This window comes from Talpa occidentalis, unplaced genomic scaffold (genome assembly GCF_014898055.3).
Source record: "Talpa occidentalis isolate TD23 unplaced genomic scaffold, MPIMG_talOcc4v2.1 talOcc4.11, whole genome shotgun sequence".
NCBI lineage: Eukaryota > Metazoa > Chordata > Mammalia > Eulipotyphla > Talpidae > Talpa > Talpa occidentalis.
In genome coordinates, this window is record NW_023601104.1 from 26305182 (window position 1) to 26329506 (window position 24325).

The window sequence follows — 24325 nt, forward strand, 5'->3', positions numbered from 1 at the left end:
GAAAAAGACCCAAACTCCACAATAACGTACAAGCAGGTCCAATGCAACCCAGCCTCCCCAAAGTTCACAAAGAGAAGACCTGTCCAGACACAGAAGCCTGGAGGGCCACATCCAAGCTCTCTTGGGTGAAACCCTCAGGGAGTGTGGCCTAGACATTCCAGTCATTGTTTCACCAGGGCAGGCAGAGCACAGGGGAATTGACATACTAAGTGACTAGAGCCCAGGAGCCCCACCTACTGCTCTGAAGGCAGTGAGGTCCAAAAACCACCACTTTTCTCCCAGGCCTTCATCCCCCCAAAGAGGATGGGTTCTTTCCTGTCTCCTTGTGCTTTTTTCATGGATTCTTAAGGTCATGTGAGAGAAGCAGGTGAGGTGAGAAAACAATGACTGAGTCTAACTGGTCCCTAGATTTTAAACATATATCCCAATAAACTTGGTATACTAAACCCACCTCTAAATTCACCCCTGGTGAGCACTGATGTGCCTTTGGAAATGCCAGCATCTTTTACAAAGAGGAGCTGCATGCCCATCAGAACAACACACAGTGGTAACTGTGAAGGCAATCATTCCTCATATATGGGACAGAGAGAGACCAAGTGGCCAGAAAAGACGGGAGTTCTGAGGAACTAAATGTTGTCAGACCAATCACAGAGGATTTCTCAAGAAATGGAACTAAAATAAGATGTAAAATTTAACTGATAAGTGTCTTCAGAATGTCAGTAAGTCTTACAGGATCATCATCATGAATACCAATTATCACTGTAGAATAGCAGATGCGAGGTACAGAAAATATTTGCCTGATTCTTTTGCGTCCAGGACACATCGAAAAGGGCGCTTTCAAAATAAATTCTTGATGTCTGATAACTAGATCTCTTTCCCAGTGAATGAAGGACAGATAATCACCACCCTGTCAGCATTCTACAGGCCACCTGCCTCTGGATGGTGAAGCAGAGCCAACATTGCCCTGGGGCACATACCTGGATGTAGGAGTACAGAGACTTGCCGTAATTTTTCTTGAATTCAGACCTGATTTTCAACATGTCCACTTCACTGCGGGAGACCATGATTCTAATCAGGACCTTATCACGAGCTGCCTTGCCCTGAAAGTCAAGTGGATGTTCCAAGTTACGATTCATTGACAACATGAATCATTAAAAAAAGAATCAGTCGGGGAGGCCTCCCCGGTGGCACAAGTTCAATCCCCAGCCAGGGAGCTAAACCACATGGAGCAGCAGACCTCTCCTGTCTCACCTGCTGCTCCCCTCAGCAGAGTATTTCAGTAGAGCTGCCTGTTCTGCTCCCCACTGTGTTTCTGGTGAATCCTCTCACCTGCCACACTTCTGGCCTAGACCCCAGTTCTTGTATGCTTAAATAAATAAAAATAAATCTTTTTTAAAAAAGAATCTGATAAGTTTTCTTGCACATGTAACTGATCTGGGTTCCTGAGGGTATCCTTTAAGAGACTGCTAAGGTAACAGTGATACCACCCCTTTAAGAAAAATTATCATCTTGGGAAATTCCAAGCACATTAGGAAGAAATTAGCACAAGCCCCCACTCTGTGCATTCAATAAATGTGTACTGAGCACCGACTACAGCAGGCTCAGTTCAAGAAGTATGCAAGGTTACCCATGTAACAAAACCCTCCCAGCTCTCAGAGCACATGCCTGGGCCATTTTCATCATGGCCTGGGCAATTTTGACAAGGACACCGAATTCACTTGCAGTAGCCTCTTGGCCTCTGGCCAAGGAATAGTCATAGAATCTGTGGCGAGATGAGAGAGGCAGTGTGCACAAGGGGGTGATACAAGAAACCGAAAAGCACAAAGCACATGTGAGGTGTAGAAAATGGGATGAGATTGTGAGAAGAGATGGTCCATTTCAAGGTGAGTCGCAGAGCCGGCTGTGTAGTCAATCGTTCCAGGTTCAAATCTAGTTGTGTAACCTTAAGCAAGCTGAAGCTTTCTAAGCTCCAGTCTCCTTGTGTATAAAGGAAACAACAACACAAGCCTGACAGGTTTTTGGATAATGATTTACAGGAAAGCAAGTAACACAATGTCTGCTGCATAGTGGCTGCTTAATAATCTTTCTCTTCCTGGCTTATTTTTACTCTGGGCTACAAGGAAGGACTCACTGAGAAGTTGGAGCAGCAATCACACACGATTACCATCTGGCATTCTCTCCCAGGCTGGCACTTTATTTTCTACCTACACCACCTCATGCTCGAATAGTTGGGAGAGATAGAGGAGAGATTTGTGGTTTTCTCATCTGTCAGACACCACAGCTGACTGGGGCCCCTGCATTTAGATAGTGGGACCTTCCTTTACCCTCTAGTCAGGCAGACATAGTTTGAAGTGCAAAAAAAATAGGGTCTAATGTGGAAACAGATCTCTCAGTCAATCCTCCTTACCTTCAAGGCATCATACAGTCGGCTAGCAAAATACTGGGGCTTGTTCTTAATACACTGGACTGTGAAGAAAAAAAAGGGGTCAGTGGTTCATCTTCTCCTTTCTCCTCCACCAGTGAAAGGCAAGGCCCTGCCCTGTGTCCAAAGCAGATGACAAAAATGGCCTGTAAAATGGGGAAGACTAAAAGAAAACCATGGACCCTCTGAGACAGAGCTCCACAGTGTTTAAACCAGGGTATTCTGAGGGCTAAAGAAATGGAAGTAGCATCGATTTCCCTTTTCTTCCTTTGTTATCTTACTCCTCCCAGGCACCTCTCTATTCTACCAATTTAAGCCCTTCTTTGGTTTTATCTCTTAAATGTATACAGATTATAAACCACCCAAATCACATACAGAAGAAGCTACACCTCCCAAACACACTTGAAGTAATAGAATGGACACATATTACTCTGCTTCAGTACAGTTCTCTGAAATCTGATTCCCACTAAGGATGGGGGTGCATGCTTGCTTACCCAGGTTCAGGAAAGCATTTTCCAAGTCTCCTTTGACCTCCTTCCTGATGCTCTCCTCCATATCATAAGGGCTATAGCTCTTGTACTTATCAAATACTGAGGAAAGGCAACAATATCATTATAACAGAGCCACTAGTCAAAGATGTCTATGATTACCCAGAGTTGTTACACACCATGATTTAAAAAACAAAAATCAAAACGAGGATGCTCACAGCATTTTTAGGGGTGAAGAGATGCCATGAAGGACCAGAACTGACATTACTCCAGTTTGCCATGCACCTGGCTGGTGTCATTGCTCAGGTCACATAGTCTGATGACCTCCATTTCCCTGTGAAACCCATTCTATCTGGAAGCTATGAGAAATAGTATGAAGCACTCAGCCAAGTTCATTACTTAACCAATATGGCAACATAAAAAGATCCTCAGACAAGAAGGAGCAGGGAACCAAACAGGGAAAATACTTAGGAGAAAGATCCAAAATGGGAGAGAAGGGTGTATGGATGTGGTGAGGCTTGGGAGTGTAATGTGGAAAGTGAACTTTTTCCCAACTGACCCTACCTCCTACATAGATACCCACTTGGCCTGCCTGACAGAACCATTCATTTCAACCCAGGCTCTAAGACCTAAGACCTCTGAGCCAAGCACCCACCTTTCTGGAGGTGACTCACACTCCGCTCGGTCATGATGCTGATCCACTTGGGGACATCGGTTCCTTTCCTCTTCACTCCAGCATCATAGAGATCCTACAAGTGCAATCAACCAGGAAAGTTAGTCATACAATCTAGAGCAATCTAGAGCAAGGTCATAAAAAAGGTCATGCAGGAAAATCCAAAAACCTATATACTCAAAATGAGAAAGAATGACTGTAAAAATGAATTATTTAGGTCAAAAGTTTTCATCTCAGACAAAGAAGGACACCTAAACAGTCACTAGAACATCCAACCTACCTCTCCTTTTAAAAAAGTAAGGCAGTGGGCCTCCCTAGTGGCACAAGGGGTTAAGCATAGCACTGTGAAGTAATGCGCAGCCTCTGCAGCACAAGTTAGATTCCCAGCTGGCCAGGGAGCTACCCACATGGCACAACAGACCTCTCCTGTCTCACCCGCTGCTCCCCTCAGCAGTGTATTTCAGTCAGTCTGCCTGTTCTGGTCCCTACTCTATCTCTGGTGAATCCTCTCACCCCCACCACCCCGACCCCGCACCTCTGGCCTGTACCCCAGTTCTCATATGCATAAATAAAATAAATCTTTATAAATAAACAAATAAATAAATAAAAAATAAGCTAGTGGTCAACTACTGAAGGAGCCAGGGCTCAGGTGCCCACTCTCAAGCTTCATAGAGACAAAGGGAATGACAGGGCTGGCGAAGGAGCCAGGTCAACCTTACTTTCAATTTCTGGAAAATGAAATGGCTACAAGTGATGCTAAAAATGGCAGGGAGGGAGGGTGGAAGGTAGAAGGCTTATGCAAGGACAGGTACTCATTCAGTGACCACCCACCATATGGGAGTTGCAAAATCTAATATCTATTATTTCTTGACCTACTAAAAGTGCTCTGTGACATATATTGAATTTTTAAAACTAAAATGAATTTAATTTTATTCTGTAGCTCTTATGAAATGTTTGAGGCAAATGTTGACCCTCTGGAAAAACCATACTGTTTATAATAATCTGAATCAGCTTAACAAATAGTTCTCAGTGGTTGTAGGCTAGAACTCACAAAAGCTCTATTCGTCCAGAATATACCACCCTTGCTGCCTACCCTTCTCCCCGACTACAGAGGGCAATAAGAGTTCTTGTCCCTGGCTGTGCCTCCACCATCTTCTTCTTCTTCCCCAGGTTATTCTTTAGCAGCAAATGCACACCAGTGTTCATGGCTGTATCATACCCTGCAGAAGCAGGTACTTTCATAAAAGCAAAACCTGAGTATGTGAGTTAGGTATTGATCCTGTAATGGATACCAGCAATATAGGGGAATTCCTTCTAAAAAACCATTGCTCCCAGAAAGAAAAAACGAAACCCCCATTTTTTTTAAACTACTCGCTTCCTAAAGTGGAGCCTATTTGCTCTGCCAGTAGGCTATACATAGCGATTCATATCTAACGGATGAGTATGTCAGAAGGGACAGCATGTGAATCCCGAGATGATGCCATAAAAGCTCCTGGTTTCCTGCATGCTTTCTTTCCTGGATCACTCCCTCTGGACACTCCCCACTGCCATGTGGGGAGGACACATAAACATCTCTGCAGAGAACCCCATGTGGGGAGACATGAGGGCCTCCTGCCAACAGGCATCTGGTAGGCCATCTTGGAAGTAGACCCACTAGACATCTCTGGGCCCTCTGACTTCAGCTCTGGCCAACAACTTGTCTGTAATCTCACAAAAGGCCCTGAGCCACTCCTAATTGCTGACCCACAGCAACAGAGTAAATGTCTTAAGTGTAAGTCTTAAGTTTAGAGGTAATTTGTCACAAATGATAGGTTATTGTTATATAGACTATGTATCCAGAGACTTGCCAAAATATAGAAACTCAAACCAAAAAGCTTAGCACTTACCCGGGCATCTTGGTCAATCAGTTCATAATCAATGACAGAGCCTTCCTCTGCCCTTCTACCCTACAGGAAAAAACAGAAGTTAAGAACATCAAATATATTTTTTTGTAAACTTTAGAAGTGAAAACTGTTATTTTCCCTCCCACTCATATGTCATTATTTAATTTACTGATAAATACCTACTTAAAATTTTTCTTCACTTTGAAGCGAAGCCTTTAATAAAATTCCACCCTCCCAAAAAAGTTAATGATACTTAGTTTCTTCCCTCAGAGAGCTTACAATCCAGATGGAGAAACTGCATGGAACAAATGATAAAATAAGTAATCGATGGCTCTGAGAAGCCTTGAAATGCAAGTAAAGGAGAAATCTGCCAGCGAGTACAGTCAGCAGTGTATGAACAGCAGCTTATGGCTGAAGTACAGCTTAAAGGATGAGGAGGCAGAGACTAGAATGGGGCAAGGAGGGTGCACTGCACACAGGATGACCACAAAGATGGAGGTCAGCAGGCTGGTGGGGAGTGAGGAGCTGCCCAGCTGGAGCAGAGGGTAAGCAGAATGAACTACTCGGGAGGAAGATTAGGTTAGCAAGGGCCAGAGCACAGATGACTTTTAAAGTCAATTGAAAGTCTGGAATTGATGCAGAAGAAAAGGGTTTTGATCAGGGGAGTAAAATGGATCTCAAAATCATAAGTGGTGGTGCTGCACAGAGCAGGTGGGAGACAGGAGAGCTGAGGAGTGGTACAGTCTTGTTGCAGTAGTAGAAAAACATGAGCAGAGAGCACATTAATCAAACACTTCATCAGGATTCCCAGAGAAAATTATTTGTCTCCCTTCCCCTGCCATTGGCACTAAACTGCACACTGGTCAGAATTCACACTCAGAAGGAAAATTCTTTTCATCCACATTGACGTGTTAACATTAGCAAACAAACAAAGACCCTCTTCTCAAGGAATAGGACTATGTGGCAAATCCTAAGAAGTGTAAGCAGGTGAAAGAAACAAGAGCACCACATCCCACTGGGTCCTATGTGACCATGGATAGAGGCAAAATGACCTTTCTGGGTCATGTGACCAGGGCTGGCACATAAACCCATACCAGGACTTCACAGCCACCTATTCCTCCTCTGGGCCCCAAAGTCCATTTGACCATGCAGTTTCTCAGGATAAGAAATCCTATTATAGAAAAAATGACAGCTCGCAGTGATAGTGCAGACCCACTGTTGGAAATGCAGCTGAAATTTCTGATGTAGGCAGAGGAGACTGAGTTAATTCCCAAGTTTAAATGAGATATGTGACTTGCGTTGGGAGGGACAAGGACAAAGATATAAACCAGAAACCAACCTTTGCCAGGGCAACCATCAGCTTGCGGAAGTCACCAGAAGTGTCAGAAATAATGTCCTTCTCCAGATCTGTCTTGTACACTTGGAAAACAACACACCTGGTTTTACCTTCCTGCCTGTGCAGTCCATCACACATCCCAAACACCCCCTGCCCCACTACATCTCTGAAAGCAGAAAGAACAGTGGCAGTATGAATATATCTGCCCAGGAGAGGGTGAATTCTCTAGAATGATTTTACTTCATAAAACCAAAGCCAGTGCCATTATCAGTGACAAGGGACAGATGGGGCTCGATAAAATCAGCGCTCCTCAAGCTCATCTTTGATAAGTTACCTTTTGTCACTAAAATACTGGCTTCCAACTTTCTTGACAAGGAAAACTCATTTTGAACACCAAAAAATGTGGAGGACTACAGACAGACACACACACCCACACCCACACCCACACACCCACACACACCCACCCACCCACCCCTAGTATACTTCATTATCCACTGAATAACAAAATGCATAGAGGCAAAAACTAGTAAGAATTCAATAATACTTTAGAATAAATTTATATTTTATTATTCAAAATAGCATCTATATTGAAATATAACACATACACATATAAGCTGCCTTCTTTATCCTTCCCACAGTCTCCTATTCCTCCCGTTAGATATATGTCCATGTGTCCTTTGCCACAATCATACATTGTCGAGTGCAAACCTCTTAAGCAGAGCCACCCAATAAATGAAATCCACATATAATACATTCTACTCTTACCCATCAGATCTTTCTTTTCTTTTCTTCTTGTCTATCCTTTTGTAAAAGTTCTAATTGATGCTAATAATCAAAACTCAGCCACAGGAGGTGGAGGAAAGGAATTTGGACCACAGCAGCCCCTGGTCCAACCCTGCAGTCCAGATAGCAGACATTTCTGCATAGGTAATCCAGGCATCTGACCCCAAGCACTAACCCAGGTAGCCATGATGAGATCACAGAAACTGGTCTGAGGAGATGCATCACAGAATAGGGCTACTCACTTTCCTTGTAGACTCTGTTAATTTCCTGTAGCTCCTGGTTTGTCCTCGAGCAAATGATCTCAATGAGGGACTCCTCATCAGTTCCCAGGCCCTAAAAGCCAAGCAGCACAGACATCAGCAGGGAAAGTCATCTTGGTCCTTAGCCCTCTTCCCTAACCTCAAGCAGGTAAATTGCAAGCATGGGTAAGAGCCACTAGCATGCTCCTTTCTACATTCCTACTGAGGGGTCTGTATTACATTCCTCAGCACAAAGTAATGTTATTTTCCATTCCTTTAACACATGCCTTTCAACAATATACCATGGCATAAGTGACACACCTGAGCTCAATTATATATATGGAAGAGACAGCAATGCACCAAAATGTTTCCTTTTGGTGATGGTCTTATAAAATGTATTAACTTTTTTTCTTCTTCTTAATTTTGGTTATTTTTCAATTTCTATAAAAATCAACCATTATTTTAATAGATGGAAAATAAATTTTCTTCATTAAACAGTTCTAGTCAGTAATTTAAAATAAAGGAATACAGAAATTTTATGTTACTGCCTGCTACCAGCATTATTAGTTTGAAATGAGACTTTTTTTTTAACCAGGGAAAGGTGTAGCTAAGATAAAATTTTTAGCTTCAGATCTTTGAAATGTAAAATTGGGTTAATGTTAAAAATTTCATTCTTGTACTTCCATTTTTGTTTGATTACTATGCATTCTCCAGGCATTTTAGGGAAGCAAGAGGATATAATGAACTGTCAAATAAACCCAGACACCAACACTTTATTAAGGAATAAGAATTTGATGGCGATGTATTCAAATTTAATATATACACTTTTGAGTGTGCCAGAGAGCTTGAAAGGACTCAATGAAACATATATTTCAAAGCTAGCTTCATGATCAAAGTCAAGATTTAATAATCATCTTCTAATACTTGCCTTCCCGAATATGGAAGTATTACTTTGAACTAAGTAGAATTACAACTGTTTAAAATGTAAATGAATTACTAGGTGTTAATACAATAAGAAACGTACTTTTCCACATGAAAAGTATGTAACCTATTAATTAAACTTAATAGAGATTATATGTCTCTGAAAAAGTGGTTTGTGTAATATTAGTTAAGCCTCAGGTTAATGGTTAATTTTGAATTTCATTCTTAATCTAATCTATGAGCCAATGTCTCCTCCTCACAGATTTTAATCATGATCTGTAGAGGTTCTGACAAAGTCAAAATTTCTTCCTTTCTTACCCAAAAGTCCATACAGCATTCTACACAAAGGTTATAGAATGACTATCAAGGCCTTTAAATATTTTAGGGGGTCAATGTTTCTCTCTCAAGGATGATAAAAATATAGTCTAAAAGCAATTCATGCATTAGAAGAAATGATATATCCTGACATTGTTGAAAGGTAAAACAAAAATAGCAATATAAGATTTTTTTTTCTTCCTTCAATTGGTATCTCAGGGCTGATATAAGGAATTCTAATAGTGTTTTTATCTCTACATTCAAAGATAACCTTGGCAATTTCTAAAACTAGGCCTAAGCTTTCCACAGATTGGTCACAATTTCTATCACAAGGGTAATTTCTGCAGTAACATATGGCAGATACTGCTACTGGTACTGTCAGGAGTCAACACATTTTTTTAAAGCATAGTTCAGTTGATGTTACTTCAGTTTTATGGATTTCAGAAGGGCGTTCTACTGTGAGAGCTAATGGAAGAGCTGGCACTAGGTCAAAGATTTAGCAGTCAAAGCTTCTTTCATTAGACCCAATTGCATAAAATACAACAAGTGAGTGATTGTTCAAATAGGTCCAATTTAAGTCACTAATACCTAGTAACAGATATTAGTAACAGTAACAGTAAAACCACAGGAACACAACTAAGTGAATTCTTGATGAACATAGGATAAAGTGATCTGAACTAATGATAGGCAGAAGACACCTAGAAGGGCCTATTTCATCCACAGTTCCAGAGGTCCCAAGACTCAGTTTTCAGGACCATTCTTTTTATTGAGCAGAATCATTAAGATTTGTTGACAGTTTATCATTTTTTAATTATACCATCCCTAAAATATAGCCTACTTAGGAAACTGAGGAGGCTCACTTAAATACATGAACCAAAGCTTGGGCTAAAGTGTAGAACTGAAGGAAGAAAAGAGATTCCACAACAAATCCTTTAGCAGCCCTATCAAGTTCTGGGCCCTGAAAGGTCCGGTGCATGAAGCTGCCTCACTCTCTGGAAAAAGGGATAGCAACTGAACTGTGACATTAGCTCTGATGAAAGACTTAGAGCTGGGTCTCTTCATAATTCAGCAACAGTGGCATCACAAAAAAAACACTCAGAATTAAAAATACCAACTATAGCATCTCCCCACTACTTTGGAGGTTTTCCCCAGTTCCATCAGCAGAGGGCAATATCAGATTATTCTAAGTGTGACAAGCACATACTTTGAAAAGGGTTCTCTGCTGTAAAATACATGTTTGTCCACCTATTACATTTATATAATAATTGATGTCTTAGGTATGGTGGTTTCCAACCTGGAATTTTTACTATTCTCTAAATTCCATGTTCAAAATAGCTTTGCAAAAGAAAAACAAAAGATAACATATGTGCTATACTTTCAACAAAATACAGGTTCCATTCACCGTCTGAAATCACCCTTCATATGCACTTCAATATTCTGATTTTCAATATTCTGATAAAGGGGAGGTCAGAAGAAGAAATACCCAATGGAGCATTGGTAGAACTTGTCAGCTTCACTTAACAAAAGCTATGAGTTTTACTTTTGCCTTAATATCACAACAACTCTTTTTTAAGGAGGAAGTGTAATCAAGGAAATAGTTTTTCCAAATGGTATTCGAATTGCCCAGGTGCCAAGCAGTAGCAGCTGGTAACTGACTTCTCAGCATCATGAAATTTCTTTACAGTCATAAAAAAAGTAATTGAAATATTTTTGGTACAAATTCTGAGACTTATAGCTTCAGTTCATTCAAAAAAAAAATGGTTCCAAATGAGAATCCAACAAAACTGAAAATCACCTAATTATACTCAGAAAGCTGTAATTCACAAATATTAATGGCAAATTTGACAGAGATTGCTTCTCACATGTGTTTACCTTCATGGAGGCTTTCAGCTCCGAGGCGTCATACTGAGCAGGTGTTTTCAATAGACCCAAAATCACCGTCTCCAGGTGGCCGGACAAGGCTGACTTCAGTGCTGATGCAAGTTCCTTCAGAAAGACAGGCAAGAACATGGGAAATGTGGTTGGTATCTAACATTCATCTTAAAACTGGTGAGTAGAACAAAAGGGTGAGGGATCTGTTTCTATAGCAGGTTAGGATTGTTTGACCACTTTGAATTGTGGTCAACTATCATCACCTGCATTCCCTTCAATAGAATCAGATGTCAAAAACAGAAAGCTGAGACTTCTAACAAGCTCCCTAAAAATCCAAACTGCTTTGGCCTTCTCCCCAGTCATTAAAAGGAAACCAGAGAAGCATGTAATTCCTCAGAAAGCTTGGAGTTTGAGCACAATACACTTGCAGCTGACAATAGTCCATGAAAGACAGGGTGCTTTCTGGGGTCAAGGCCCCTGGTGAGAAGGAGGTGGTTCAAGTAACTCCAAGGAAGCTGAAGCCTCGGGGCCTGTTGATACTCTCTGCTCAAAGGTATTCATGCAGCTGGGTCAAGGGTAGCTCTTGAAAGTCTCCAGGAGTTACTAGAGGCAAGAAGTGGGTTCATGAAGCTTCCCTTTGCAAGACAACAGAACAGAACAGCTGTTATCTATATCACACTGCGGTCCTCTCTATTGATAGAGATGATAATGAACTGACACTCCAATTGCCCCCTTAACTTCCCTGCTGCATATATTTCTTAAGGGTTTCACTGTTACCATTAACACAGATTTTAAGTCAGAGGGTAAAGTCATCACCCAAGGATATAGACAGATAACCCAACTTAGTGTGGCTTTTACAGATTCTTCCTCATGGATTAAATTTCCTACAAATCGGGCCTCCCCGGTGGCGCAGCGGTTGAGCGCTGGGTTGCGAAGCTGCCCGCAGCCTCTGCAGCGCTGGTTCGATCCCCGGCTGCTCCGGCCACCAGAGGAGGGTCCCACATGGCGCGCAGACCTCTCCTGCGGCCCGCTGCTCCCCTCAGCAGTGTACTTCGGTCCTTCTGCCTGCTCTGCAACCTGCTCTGGTTCTGGTGAATTCTCTCACCCTCCCGCGCTTCTGACTGTACCCAGTGCATGTATAAACGAAACAAACGAACAAACAAATAAATAAATAAAACATGCCTCTATAAAAAAAATAAATAAAAAAAAAAAAATTTCCTACAAATCATGGGAACTGGTGATGACTGAATTCTGTTGTGATTATTATCTTCTTCCTTTCCACCTTTCCCCTCCCCTTTTCTTTCTGTCTTGCTTTCTAGTAGCCATGGCATCTACAATGTTTAGCCCCGGCAGGCAGCTAAAAGCTGATGTGTAACCTATTTCAGAGAGAATCTTCTCAAATCATTCACAGCTGCTGAGAATTGAGATGGCTCTTATAATTATCTGCCCAAACTCTTTCACCACCTACTTTCTCCTGCTTCCCAATGTCCAATAACACATAGCATGTATGTTACCACACCATGCTCTTCAGATGTATGTTACCACACCATGCCCACCACCAAAGCACCATGATCTTCCATCATAGTCCATAGGAACCCTGCCTTTGCTCCCCACTGCCCATCATCCCTCTTTGGTAGCCTCAATTCTATACTCAGATTTCTAGGGTTTGTTTTGGCTCGGTGTAGGGTAAGGAAAAATGTCAGGCTTTTCTGCCTTCCCGCCATCAGGATAGATGATGGATCCTTGCGGTCCTGAATGCATGCCTGATGGCGGGCACCTGGAGTAGGGTGTGGGCATAGGTGGATGAGATTCACCTGAGCTAAGACTGGGCTTTTAAGGACGGCATCATGAGAACGCCAGTAGAAGCCGAGAACAAACAGAAGCTGAGAGAGAAGCAGAGAACGCTGGAGAGCCCAGATAGAGTGAAGACTTGCTGGGGGCTGGGAGGACTGCCAGCCTCCCCGCCCCCCAGCACCCCTGCCTGCCGTGAACCCGGTAATCCCAATAAAAGTCCTGCAAAAACCACTGAGGACTCTGATTCCTCCTTTACCCGGTCTGTTGGATCATAGAAAACCTGCACTGTGGCCATTCCTGACCCTACACTTGGTTTTGTCTGTTCTCTTGCTTTGTTTCTCTATATTCCACAGGCGTGAAATTATCCAGTATTTGTCTCTCTCCTTCTGACTTATTTTGCTTAGCATAATCCTAGTAGGGGATTTAAAAGTAACACCTTCCAACCATAGCACCAAGTTTCCGATTTCTAACTTTGAGATCACATCATTCCAAACTGAGTCTACCCAGGACACTCCCTTCCACCCAGTTTCCCAAACCTCAAATAGCAACTGGACACTTACTGACTTCTTCCATTTCTATTCTGAACTTCATTTGGGCGTTCAACTTCCTGCTTCGCCTAACATCTAGCAGAGGACTTTACACTAAACACAAACTCCAAAGATGCTTGATAAATACAACATACATAACTAGTTGGAGAAACCTGGCATTTGGCATTAGCTTGAATGTGAGATGTTCAGGGGCCTCCCTGGTGGCGCAAGGGGTTAAGCACAGCACTGTGAAGCTATCCACAGTCACTGCAGCACGAGTTTGATCTCCGGCTGGCCAGGGAGCTTACCCACTTGGCACAGCAGATCTCTCCTGTCTTGCCTGCTGCTCCCCTCAGCAGTGTATTTCAGTTAGTCTGCCTGTTCTGTTCCCTGCTCTGTCTCTGGTGAAACCTCTCATCCCCTGCACCCCTGGCTTGTACCCCAGTTCTTGTAAGCATAAATAAATAAATCTTAAAAAAAAAAATGAACACGAGATGTCCAATCCATCTTCTCAGCTCCTCTCATACTAACTCTGCCCTTCCTGTTCAAATTCATCATCCAGGCAGCCTGGGCCCACAGACCTAAGTTCTCTGCAGTACAGGATTTTCTTCTTTATTATGCAAACAACTCATTTGAAACAATAACACCTGGCTGCCAGGATTTCCTTCAGAAATTATCTCAAGTAGTTTATGTATTCTGTAAAAGATGACAATTCTCCTTGGCCCAAGTGAGAGATATCAAGAATCAAGAGAATGCTGGCAGTGCCCCACAATTATCAAAGCCCATGAGGCCAGCAAACCCCACGAAGATTCTGGTACTATCTTCCCTCCAACAGGGTATATGAGTGCTTTGCTCTCCATTAATCTAATTTGTAATCAAGATATGAGCTTCTGGGCCTCCCCGGTGGCGCAGCGGTTGAGCGCTGGGTTGTGAAGCTGCCCGCAGCCTCAGCGGCGCCGGTTCAATCCCCGGCTGCTCCCCGGCCACTGGAGGAGGGTCCCACATGGTGTGCAGACCTCTCCTGCCACCCGCTGCTCCCCTCAGCAGTGTACTTCGGTCCTTCTTCCTGCTCTGCTCCCCGCTCTGGCTCTGGTGAATTCTCTCACCCTCCCGCGCTTCCGACTGTACCCGGTGCATGTATAAACAAAGCAAACAAACAAACAAATAAATAAATAACATGCTTCTATTTAAAAAAAAAAAAAAAAGTTTATAAAAAAAAAAGATATGAGCTTCTGTGTTTCTGGGTACACTGAGGTGTATGCACTCAAATGTGTTCCCAGATCACACTCTGCATATGACAGCAGAAAAAGCCATTATAGGCATACTCTCCAAAGAGGTGGGCCTCCTGCTCCAGCTGAAACTTGACTCTACCAGTTTACTGTCCTTTTGGGAAACTGGGCAAAGCATCCTCCTTTATACCTTACTACAAAAGATGACAATAAGTACTGTTGAGAAAAGCACTTTAATGTACATGAGATAAAGGAAGTCAGATGCTTTGCAATTTATGTCTTTTCCTATGTTTTGAAGAGGAGGAGGAAACTGTAGCAGTTTTTGACCTATAACCCCCAGGACCCTGGGCATCATGTCAACTCCAAGAGCAGAAATATCTTTTTCAGTCTTCCCAGCTCACCTCCACTGTGGTTGTAAGTGAAAGCTGTAAGTCAAATGGGAGCTGCAGGAAGCCACGCTTACTGCACCATCCAGGAATAAATCAAAAGCTTTTAATAGCAAGAAGCTAAAAATAAAGCAGTCTATTCTTAAAAATAAAATATCCCAACACTGCGACAAAATAACGGATGAACAAGCACTGGTTTGTTCCTTCACCACTAGTGGATAAACAAGGAGAAAAGCACATAAAGCCCCTTTAAGCAGCAGGAGCATGGCACACTGAAGATAGTCTGGTAAACCAAACAAACACTAACTAAGCCTGTTCATCACTAAGCTCTTAAGAATTCAAGTGTATCTTTTAAGACTGAAGAGAATGTGTCAGGATCAACACTCAGAGGAGACTAGTGTCCTAAGATTAAATTAGAAACGTTTTATCAAGAGCCAGCAGAAGTCATTAAGATGAAATGAGTTGCCACATGTACAGAATTATATGCCTGGCATAAATTAAGCATTCAATAACCGTTACCTATTGTCATTATTGCTTATTCCTTTCTAGTTTTCCATTCCCAGAATCGCTCCCACCGCATACTTTGAGTTGGAGGAGGACATGGTGTTTAAATATGAGCTACAAGGACTCCAGGGGCTGTGAGGGGTGATGGGGAGCAGGGGTGATTCTTACAAGGATATAAGAAGAAAATCTTGCACGCCCAAGGATTACAGAAGGCTCTTTCTCACAAGAGCCAGAATTCATGAAAACAAAAACTTATGGCTGAAGAAATAAAGTCAACAAGGAATGCTCTCCATCCCTGAAATTGCTTGTACCTTTTTGGTCCTTCTCTGGTAGGTGAAGGCAATATCCTGTCTCTGTTCATTGCTGCGGTTAGTCAAAATGTTAACGATGGTGACTTCATCCACACCTATGGAAATACAAGTTGTGAATAATTACTCAACCATTTGCTCTCATCCTTTGGGCTTATATAGAAGATTTTAAATGTAAGATTTCATGTACTGATTTTCAAACTGAAATACCAGGAAATCAAGATTTGCTCTGTCTCTTTTCGTCAGCACCCTCTACCCAACACATACATGCTCTTATGTATTTTTTCTAACAGCCTCAAACCTCAAGCCCAAGTAGACTTTTTAAATATTTGCTTTTTTAAAAAAACATTTTACTCATAAATTGGTTTCTGACATCAACAGTGGGAGGGGTGTTCATATGGCTTTGGCAGTCAGATGGAACAACAAAGATTTAGGAGGATTTCAAATGAAGGTCCCCAAATTGCCATTTAACTGGGATTTAATACACAGTGACTGTGAACTGAATTAATAGAGATAATTATTTATATTTATGGCAAGACTACAGCTATATAAGCAACTAGGTATAATTTCTATAATTATAGAAACTGTCATGACAAATGAGTCAGAGTTAATATGGCAGTTGTATTTTAATAGCATAATTGATTAATACAATTGTTACTTATTGAAGACTAAATTGTTTTGTAAGGAAAATAAACGTTCCACTGCTTTTAATCTTCAATAGGCAATTTTAATAATCAATTTTACAACTTTATTAAAAAGAGTAAGTGTTTTAATCTAAATTAAATCTAAATTGGGAGTTTTGAAGTACCACTACAATATTTTAGTACCTATTTTAATTGGAACATGTGTATTTACAAAGATAAGCAATGCCTCCTGGTATATGAAAGTTTCCAATTTTATATCAGAAATACTCCTAACGTGCCATTTAGCTTAAAGGATGATTTTAAGAATTCAGAAAGTGAAAGGCCGCTCTCCTGACTGATTATGAACTTTGTAAACCACAACAGCTTGGCCTAAAGGAAATCCGAGGAGTCCCAAAGCAACAGAAAGTCAGAACTGCGCTGCTGCTTTAAGGAAATGACAACAACTCATCACCTCAGCTCTCAAGCATGTGGAAAGGTCAAAAAGGATAAAGTTAGATTTTCTAGGTATAAAAATAAGTGCTTAATACAAATAATCATTTCAAAATGAGTTCATACCAATATGTTAGTCAGCACCTATGACTTTAGGTACTTTAGGTACAAGTGTCAATAAACCCAGTTGCTATCGAGATTCATCAGTTTAAAAGATGCTTATCTCAGCATTGTATATACTATCAAAAAATAAAGGGAATTAGAAAATCTAAAATCAGTAAGAGACTGGTTAAATAAATTTTCTCTTTTCTATATAATGGGATATAATACATTAATTTTAAATGATGGTACAAAGTATTGACTGACTTGAAAAAATGCTCACAATATACTGCTAAGTAAAAAAGACTGCAGAATAGCATGCCTGAGATAACCCAATTTTCTGAAAGATGCATATGCATAAAAATAGAACTGGAAATGTTTATATGAAAGATTTAAGTGATCATCTGAGTGGTGGGATTATGGACAATTTAAAGTTTTCCTTTTTTTTAATTAGCATTTTAAAGTTCAAACCATAAAAGGGTTTTTTTAAAAAAAAAATACTATGAATGACATATAATCATTGATCTAGAATCAGACAGTGTCTTCACCTGAAGTTATTCCAAGCATGGTTCCAATATTTGAATTAGAATAACATACAATATGCATAATTAGGAGCTTTAGCTATACAATTCTCTTTGGTTTTCAAAACGTCCCAACACAAACTTAATCCTCATAGCAACCAAATGGGGATAGCTAATTCCCCTCCTAGATTATAGATGGGGAAGCTGAAGCTCAGAGCCCAGCTCTGAGCTGTCACTGTATGAACAGTTACGCTCCCTCTATATCTGCACAGGGCCTTAAACAACAACCTCCAATTCTGCTGCCACAAAACACTAAATGATAGAATCAAGCTTCAAATTACATTTAGTGTCACTTAGATAGGGACAGGATAGATTTATCCAACGACTCATTGAGGCCATGAAGTTACTTTAGCATATGTTCACCTGGGCACATAAGCATGCATACATCACTCACACACACACACACACACACACACACACACACACACACACAGACACTCAAGTTTACACATGTGCACTCACTTTTCTCTTTAAATATTCCATGGCTCCTACTTTATGTTGGGAAAACTACTTGTTTTATAAATGTGTTTTTGCTTTATACTTGACTCTCTTACCCAAATCTGAGAATGCTATCCTCTAATCTCAAGTCTAATATTTCCTGTAATCAACTGGGGGCTGCTGGATTGAATGCAAACCAAGAATAGTGGTCCATAAAAAATTATTCAAAGCAGGAATTTAGAAAACCCAAATAAGGGATCAGGAAAAAGACTAATTACAATAAAGTAAAAATCAAAATCAACAGGCAACTATAAACCAGAGACACACTACTGGGGAGGAGAAGGGCATAGGATCAAAACAAGGGTGTGGGAATTTTACAGGGACTATAACCAAGATGAAAATGCATACATCGTACAAAAATAAAAAATGATGTAAAAAAATATTAAAATTAAAAAAAATAAAACAAAATATTCATAAAGAAAAAAGTCATTGAAAAAAATTATTCTCCCTGTGAGAAACAAGTGCAAAGTTTATATTCGTGCCAGAATGTGGCCCTGGGCCCTCTGAATTAGAATGACACAAAGTACATGAACACTGTCCCTGGGCTCCACCTGAGATTTACTGACTAAAGATTCCCTAAGGTCCCCTATCCAGGAACTGCCACAAGGCTGCATCCTGCCTGCAGAGATGGCTCTCGACCCTACAGAGCACCATCTCAGAAGTGTTGAAAAAGATGTTTGGGTCCCTAAAATAATTAGAGAAAAGACTCAAGAGAGAGATTCTGAACAAGTTCAAGATTTTACCAAATATTGCAAGGACTTGAAATCCAGTGACCATAAAATGCTATAAAAGAAATTCTGCACTGAAAGAACTGTCTAACTATAATGATCCATTTAGGAAGAATGCAAACTGGAATACCAGAAGGAAACGGAAGCATTCAGAAAAACTAGAATTTCTACCCAAAAAAGGCTACAGAAGTTCCCCACAACATGTAGGCAAATATTCAAATGATACTCCACAACTCTAATATTCATAGAAACCACCTGAAAAATGGACTTAAGAGAAGGTACTGGATTTATCCTAAATTGTGGAAATACTAAAGTTTATCTGAAATAAAGATTTTTTTAATTGCAAAACAGACTCCTTAGGACTTTAGACCCAGCAGCAGCATTTTAACTAGTTGACGACGACGATCCTTTATTTAAGAATCACCAACAGAAATGCTAAGAGAGGTAGGGAATGATAAGGTCTTTAAACATCTGTCTATGTACAAGAATTTTAAGTCAGTTTTACTAACCATTTCTGTGCGGTGCAGGGGCAATCATAATATTAGGGGGGAAAAACTCTTATCTTTGTCCAAATAACCCAGGTAAGAAATGGTACCTGAAAAGAGTTTACTCCACAAATAGCAGTACAATGCCACACTCTTAGTGGAAAAAAAAAAACCAAACAGATTTTTACCTTACTGTTCATAGCAGCTGAGCATCCAGCCAACATAGTCAGAATTCAACCCAATTATGAGAAATCCCCATAAAGGGCAGGGGTGGTTAACCTGAATCTTACTTGGGAGGCAGTAACAACTAGTCTGAAGGCAGCTAAATGTATTTTACCTAAATTATTTACCAAGCAAACAGCCTGCTGAGATGCAGCATCAAACACACTGGACTTATAAGTGAACCTCCACAGTGTTAATGTCAACTACTACAAAAAAATTAAATGGAGGTTATTTCTGCAAGTGGGAGCCTTCGCCTTCTGAGAACCTCACCTACATAAGCTATTTCTCCCATACCATGGTCTGCAAGTTCCAAATTAACTGGAAAGAAGGTGGGGTTGGGGAGGTATCATGGAGCTTAAGACTGATTGCCTAGTCAAAGCCCCTTAAAGTATGTCCTGTATTGTCCCCAGAATGCACATATCTGCCAGAGGGATTTAACCATCTTATCTTCAGAACACGGCTGCTTCCTCCTGACCTGCTCTCAGAAAAGGTGAAGCAATTTATCCCTGTGGAAAATAGTCCGGTACAGGTTGAGGTTGCAAGGGGCATCGGTTACTCAACATTTCTGCCCAGGATGTAGGTGAAGGATGAAGATTGAATACTCAGCTTCCCATGTCAGCACAGTCATCATCAATGATGCCCAGTGAGTGCCAATGTGCTAGGAAAGCTTTCAATTTACCAAAGGTAACACTGGCATAGACACCAGGAATGAGGTGCTGCCTCTCAAGATTTCCACTTCAGAGTTCTCAAGCTCCAGTGCATAGGGGCGTGATTGCTGGGTGGAAGTGCCAGGGTCTAAAAGAAACTATGTGGGTGGGGCAAAAGCATAAAGAAAAACCAACAAACCTGAATAGCGCTTTCTCTTCCACCCCATTCCTCTTAGGTTAGATGTAGGTCACAAAGTAATCTAAGCAAAGTTTCAGGCTCACATTGGGAACCAGTGATGGGAAGGGCAGGATGAGGGATCCTACAGAATGTGGATGAGAGCACAGAAAATTCTGTGACCCAGGCAGTTTTTAAATTTCCTTTCAAAACTAAGAGAAGTTTAAGTTTTCAAGATTGCTGTGGAACTAAGACATGAGGTTATTTGGCTCCCGACAGGACAAAGCACAAAGTATTAAAATATTTATTCCTTGAAAGAAAATAGCTAATCTCATGGGCTAACTACAAAAATGTTTCCACACTCCAATCTGGGGCATCCAAAAGGTCAGTCACTGTTCTAAAAACTAGTGAACCTGAAGTAACAGCTTCGCAAATGATGCCACAGGGAGGCGCCGCTGACAGCAGGACCCAAGCCAAAAACTCCAGGGTCGTGGGCCCCTTAAACCAACATTGTATTTTTAAAGCATAAAGAACACACACAGCCTAAAATAATGGCTGAATCAAAAACCACAAAATCTGCCTCCCGGAGTTTCCTCCCCCTCTCTGCGGGTGGAGACCCCAAGTCAGCTCCGCATCTGGCATTCCATGGAAAATGTGTGTCTCTATTGTCCATGGCAAGGAACCAAGAGGCCATTCTGAACAGGATGCTGACTCACATCTGCCAAGACACACTGACTGCACAAAGAAAATGGATTTCATTTTGTTTGATAAGGATTCAGGAGGCCCTCAGGGCAGGGGGGATGGGATGAAAAGTAAGGGAAAGCTTCCAGGTCCCCTCCTTACCTAGATCATGGGATAAACCAAGTCTAGGTTTAGATTACTGGGCATACTGCTATCAAACCTCAGAAAATTATCACCCATAACAAGAAAGTCAGAGGCAGGCCACAAAAAGAGAGGGCACAGATACACGGGTATGGACAAGTGGACATAGTTTATTATAATAGCAGACATTTACTGAGCAGCTACTACATACCAGCATTTTACCAGCTACTTTACATAATTCTATCATGTAGTTTTCACCACATCTATGTGAGCTGGGTATTGTCAACCCCATTTCATTGATGAAGAAATCAAAGCTCACAGAAGGCAAGGACTTACCCCTGGTCACAGGAGCTAGTCAACTGTAGTGCTAGGATCCAAACCAGGATTAAAGACCCTAGATCACTACACTGGGCTATCTTGCCTCCTGTTACAGGAAATCATCCAAAGCTTGAAAAGAAGGCAAGAGGAGTAAGCATATTACTCCCAGTGTGGCTGTCTCTCCAGGTACGTGCTCTCACTGGACTTGCTACTTACCACTGATTAGGGCACAAGTTCTGTGGAGTTACAGGTTAACCTGTAGATTTGGTCCAGTGGCAAGGATAACCCCAAAGGTTGTGACACTAGGACCCTACAGGACATTGACAGTCTTGTGTTCAGCCCAGGAAACTTATCCCAACATTCTTTTCTCAGGGCCCAAAAACATGCAATCTCTCAAACTTTTACAGCAGCCTTATCTCAATGAGTTAAATAAATATTTGACATGTATTCACCCTATATTTATAGGAGTCACGTTTGTACTGTTTTGAAATTGTACTTTGATGCTTTTACCACACTCTTCCATCAAGTTCCTAGTGAGAATTTGGGATAGCAGTGTCTCTATACGTCTACGGAACTGAACTCGGATTTAGTACATACATTTAATAATCTGTAGGTAATCATTTGCCACCCAGGAACAATGCATGGCATGGTCACTAAAGAGATGACCCACTGAGGTTTTTTAAACAGAAAGAGCTAGAAGACTCTCTTCTGGGAAAGCCATTAATAACTCAGTGGGAGGAGGCAGTCCTCTGAACAAGCCTAAGACAATTCATCTGTCTACTGGGAGTGATTTCAGGGACAGAGAAGCACATGCCTGCATGTGCAGTTACCCAAAATTATCCTTCCCACCATCAGCCAGAGTGCTGCCTGGCCCAGAGGTCCGGCTGTCAGTCACCCCTCTGGATCATGCTGCAGAAGTGAGCACTGTCTCCACAAGGTCTCATCAGGAGTTGGACATCCGTGTGGGTGAAGGTGCAAACCATGGAGGTTTTGGATGAATAGCAGCAAGAGATGTAGTGCACGGACAACCAGGTGGAACTCAGAACCTTGAGTTCTGGAGAGTACTAGCTACTCCCCATGCCTTAGTTTCTCAGCCCGTAAAACACAGTTCATAAGAATACTGAATTTATGGAACATAGAAAGGAATAGCTGAGTTAATAATTGGGACTGTATTTTCTACCTTGTCCATTTAGCTTCTCTGTTGTATTTGCTTTTTGGTCTATGAAAATACAAGACATAGAACGAGAAACATTTTTGCCAAGCCCACACGGAGATGACTAGTCCTCAAGGCCTGGGAGATGGAATAGAAAACAAGCACTACACCGGGAGGGAAGAGACAGGGGAGTCCTGCACCTCTTCTAAATCATGGGCCCAACTCAAGGAAGTAGTTTAGCTAAGTGCCTGGAGAGAAGTTTAGCTAAGTGCCTGGAGAGAAGGTTGGCCCAGAAGTCAGGTTTCTTCTGTTTCTATTTTGCTCTGATCTCACCTCAGCTGAGTCCCTTAGAATGGTTTTAATGTGCCATGTACTTCGTAATCCCACTGGGTGCTTTAATAATCCAGAAAGCTGTCTGCCTTCCAGACATAGTCACTCTACAGGACCAACAGGAAAACACTAGTTATGCAACCACTCCAGATTCAAATCCAGTAAAACTATAAATGAAGGAATATGCACAAAGTGCGAAGCACCATTGTGTTCCCTGCTACTCTATCAAGTCCCATGAGACAGAAAAACAATCTGAACAGATTCAAGAGGAACCAACATACCCACACTAACTCAATTAATAGTAAAAAGGTTACTATTTATTCTTAGCGTTGGGGATACCAGATGAGAATCTGCTTACTTTCATTGTCCCTGGGTGGCAGGGAAAAGAGGTAACAGTCTTTATAAAAATGAAAGCTGAGCAGCAACAAAAGCTAAAGCCTATAATTAGAAAGACAACTATGTTTTCATAAGCTTCTTGGTTCAGGCTTGGCATCTAACACAATCATCTAGAGAAAATATGTCATTGAATGTTTCTAAGAAAATCTGTGCTCAGAGTAAAGGTGGCCATGAATCAGGGCAAAGGTGGCCACGAATCAGGGCTGGTCCCTGTGTTCCCAGCAGCCCTATAAGCTGAGAACTCGGTATAAATTTGAACACCAAGGGAAAGACCCTGGCAATTTGGAAGATTCTCTTCCTTCCAGTTCGCAGCCATCAGGCCTTGGGCTACATGAATCACAAAGACTTCTCACAAACACACTCTCACTCAGACTCTTGTGGGTTTGGGCCCTCCTTGCCTGCCCCTCCCCTAGAGGAAAGAGGCTGTTTTTCAGAGCCAATCCATCTTCAGGAGAGAATATATTCCTAATTGCTATTTCAGCTGTATGAATACACCTCCAGGTGTGCAGGTGAAACCAAAAACACATATTCTCACTTGCCTTCCGCTGATGAGGGATGTTAGTTTTTTGACCATGCTGGAAATCTGTAGCAGTTCCATTTTATAAGAAAAAAAAAAAAAAAGTGCAAAATCTTGCTGCAGTTATGCTTCTATACTTGTGCTTGTAAGAAGAAGGGGAAAAATCACCCGCTTTTGCATCCCTTCCGGAGAACACAAATACTGCTAAAATCAAAACTGGCAATAATAATAGGGCAACTCATTACCCTCCCCTTCCAGAAAGAGAGAGACCAAAGCTGTACCAGTTTATTGGCACTTACACTAACTCTGGGGTTGTGCTGCTTCTAATTACAATCTATTTTATGTAGTCTAGATTCATCCTTTTCTAATTTAGCTGACTTTCCTTTCTAGTTATTTGGACCCATATGGTAAACCATTCACAGCTGTGTTGTACACTCCACAGTATATATTTAACCCAAGGCCAATCTAGACCAAGAGACTCCTACAGATTTAAGACTCAGAAACCTCTTGTTAATTAAGCAATATTACTACCTTTGCATGACTTTATTCTGTTTCTAACTAGACATAAATTAAGGTAAGTAATTGCATAGTCTATCTCAAG

At 41.4% G+C, this 24325-nt stretch overlaps 1 protein-coding gene and 1 pseudogene across 1 annotated transcript in view; one reads left to right on the top strand and one right to left on the bottom strand.

Moving 5' to 3' along the window:
* Nucleotides 1-24325, bottom strand: part of ANXA2 (annexin A2) — a 42886-nt gene that overhangs the window by 390 nt on the left and 18171 nt on the right. The window contains exons 4-12 of the mRNA XM_037502610.2: nucleotides 15684-15778; nucleotides 10933-11046; nucleotides 7828-7918; nucleotides 6806-6885; nucleotides 5470-5529; nucleotides 3566-3659; nucleotides 2917-3012; nucleotides 2408-2466; nucleotides 978-1100 (exon numbers count right to left, since the gene is read on the bottom strand). Of these exons, the coding sequence (XP_037358507.1) occupies nucleotides 978-1100; nucleotides 2408-2466; nucleotides 2917-3012; nucleotides 3566-3659; nucleotides 5470-5529; nucleotides 6806-6885; nucleotides 7828-7918; nucleotides 10933-11046; nucleotides 15684-15778 (812 nt within the window). The remainder of the gene's footprint in view (nucleotides 1-977; nucleotides 1101-2407; nucleotides 2467-2916; nucleotides 3013-3565; nucleotides 3660-5469; nucleotides 5530-6805; nucleotides 6886-7827; nucleotides 7919-10932; nucleotides 11047-15683; nucleotides 15779-24325) is intronic.
* Nucleotides 18559-18882, top strand: LOC119239502 (COX assembly mitochondrial protein homolog; annotated as a pseudogene).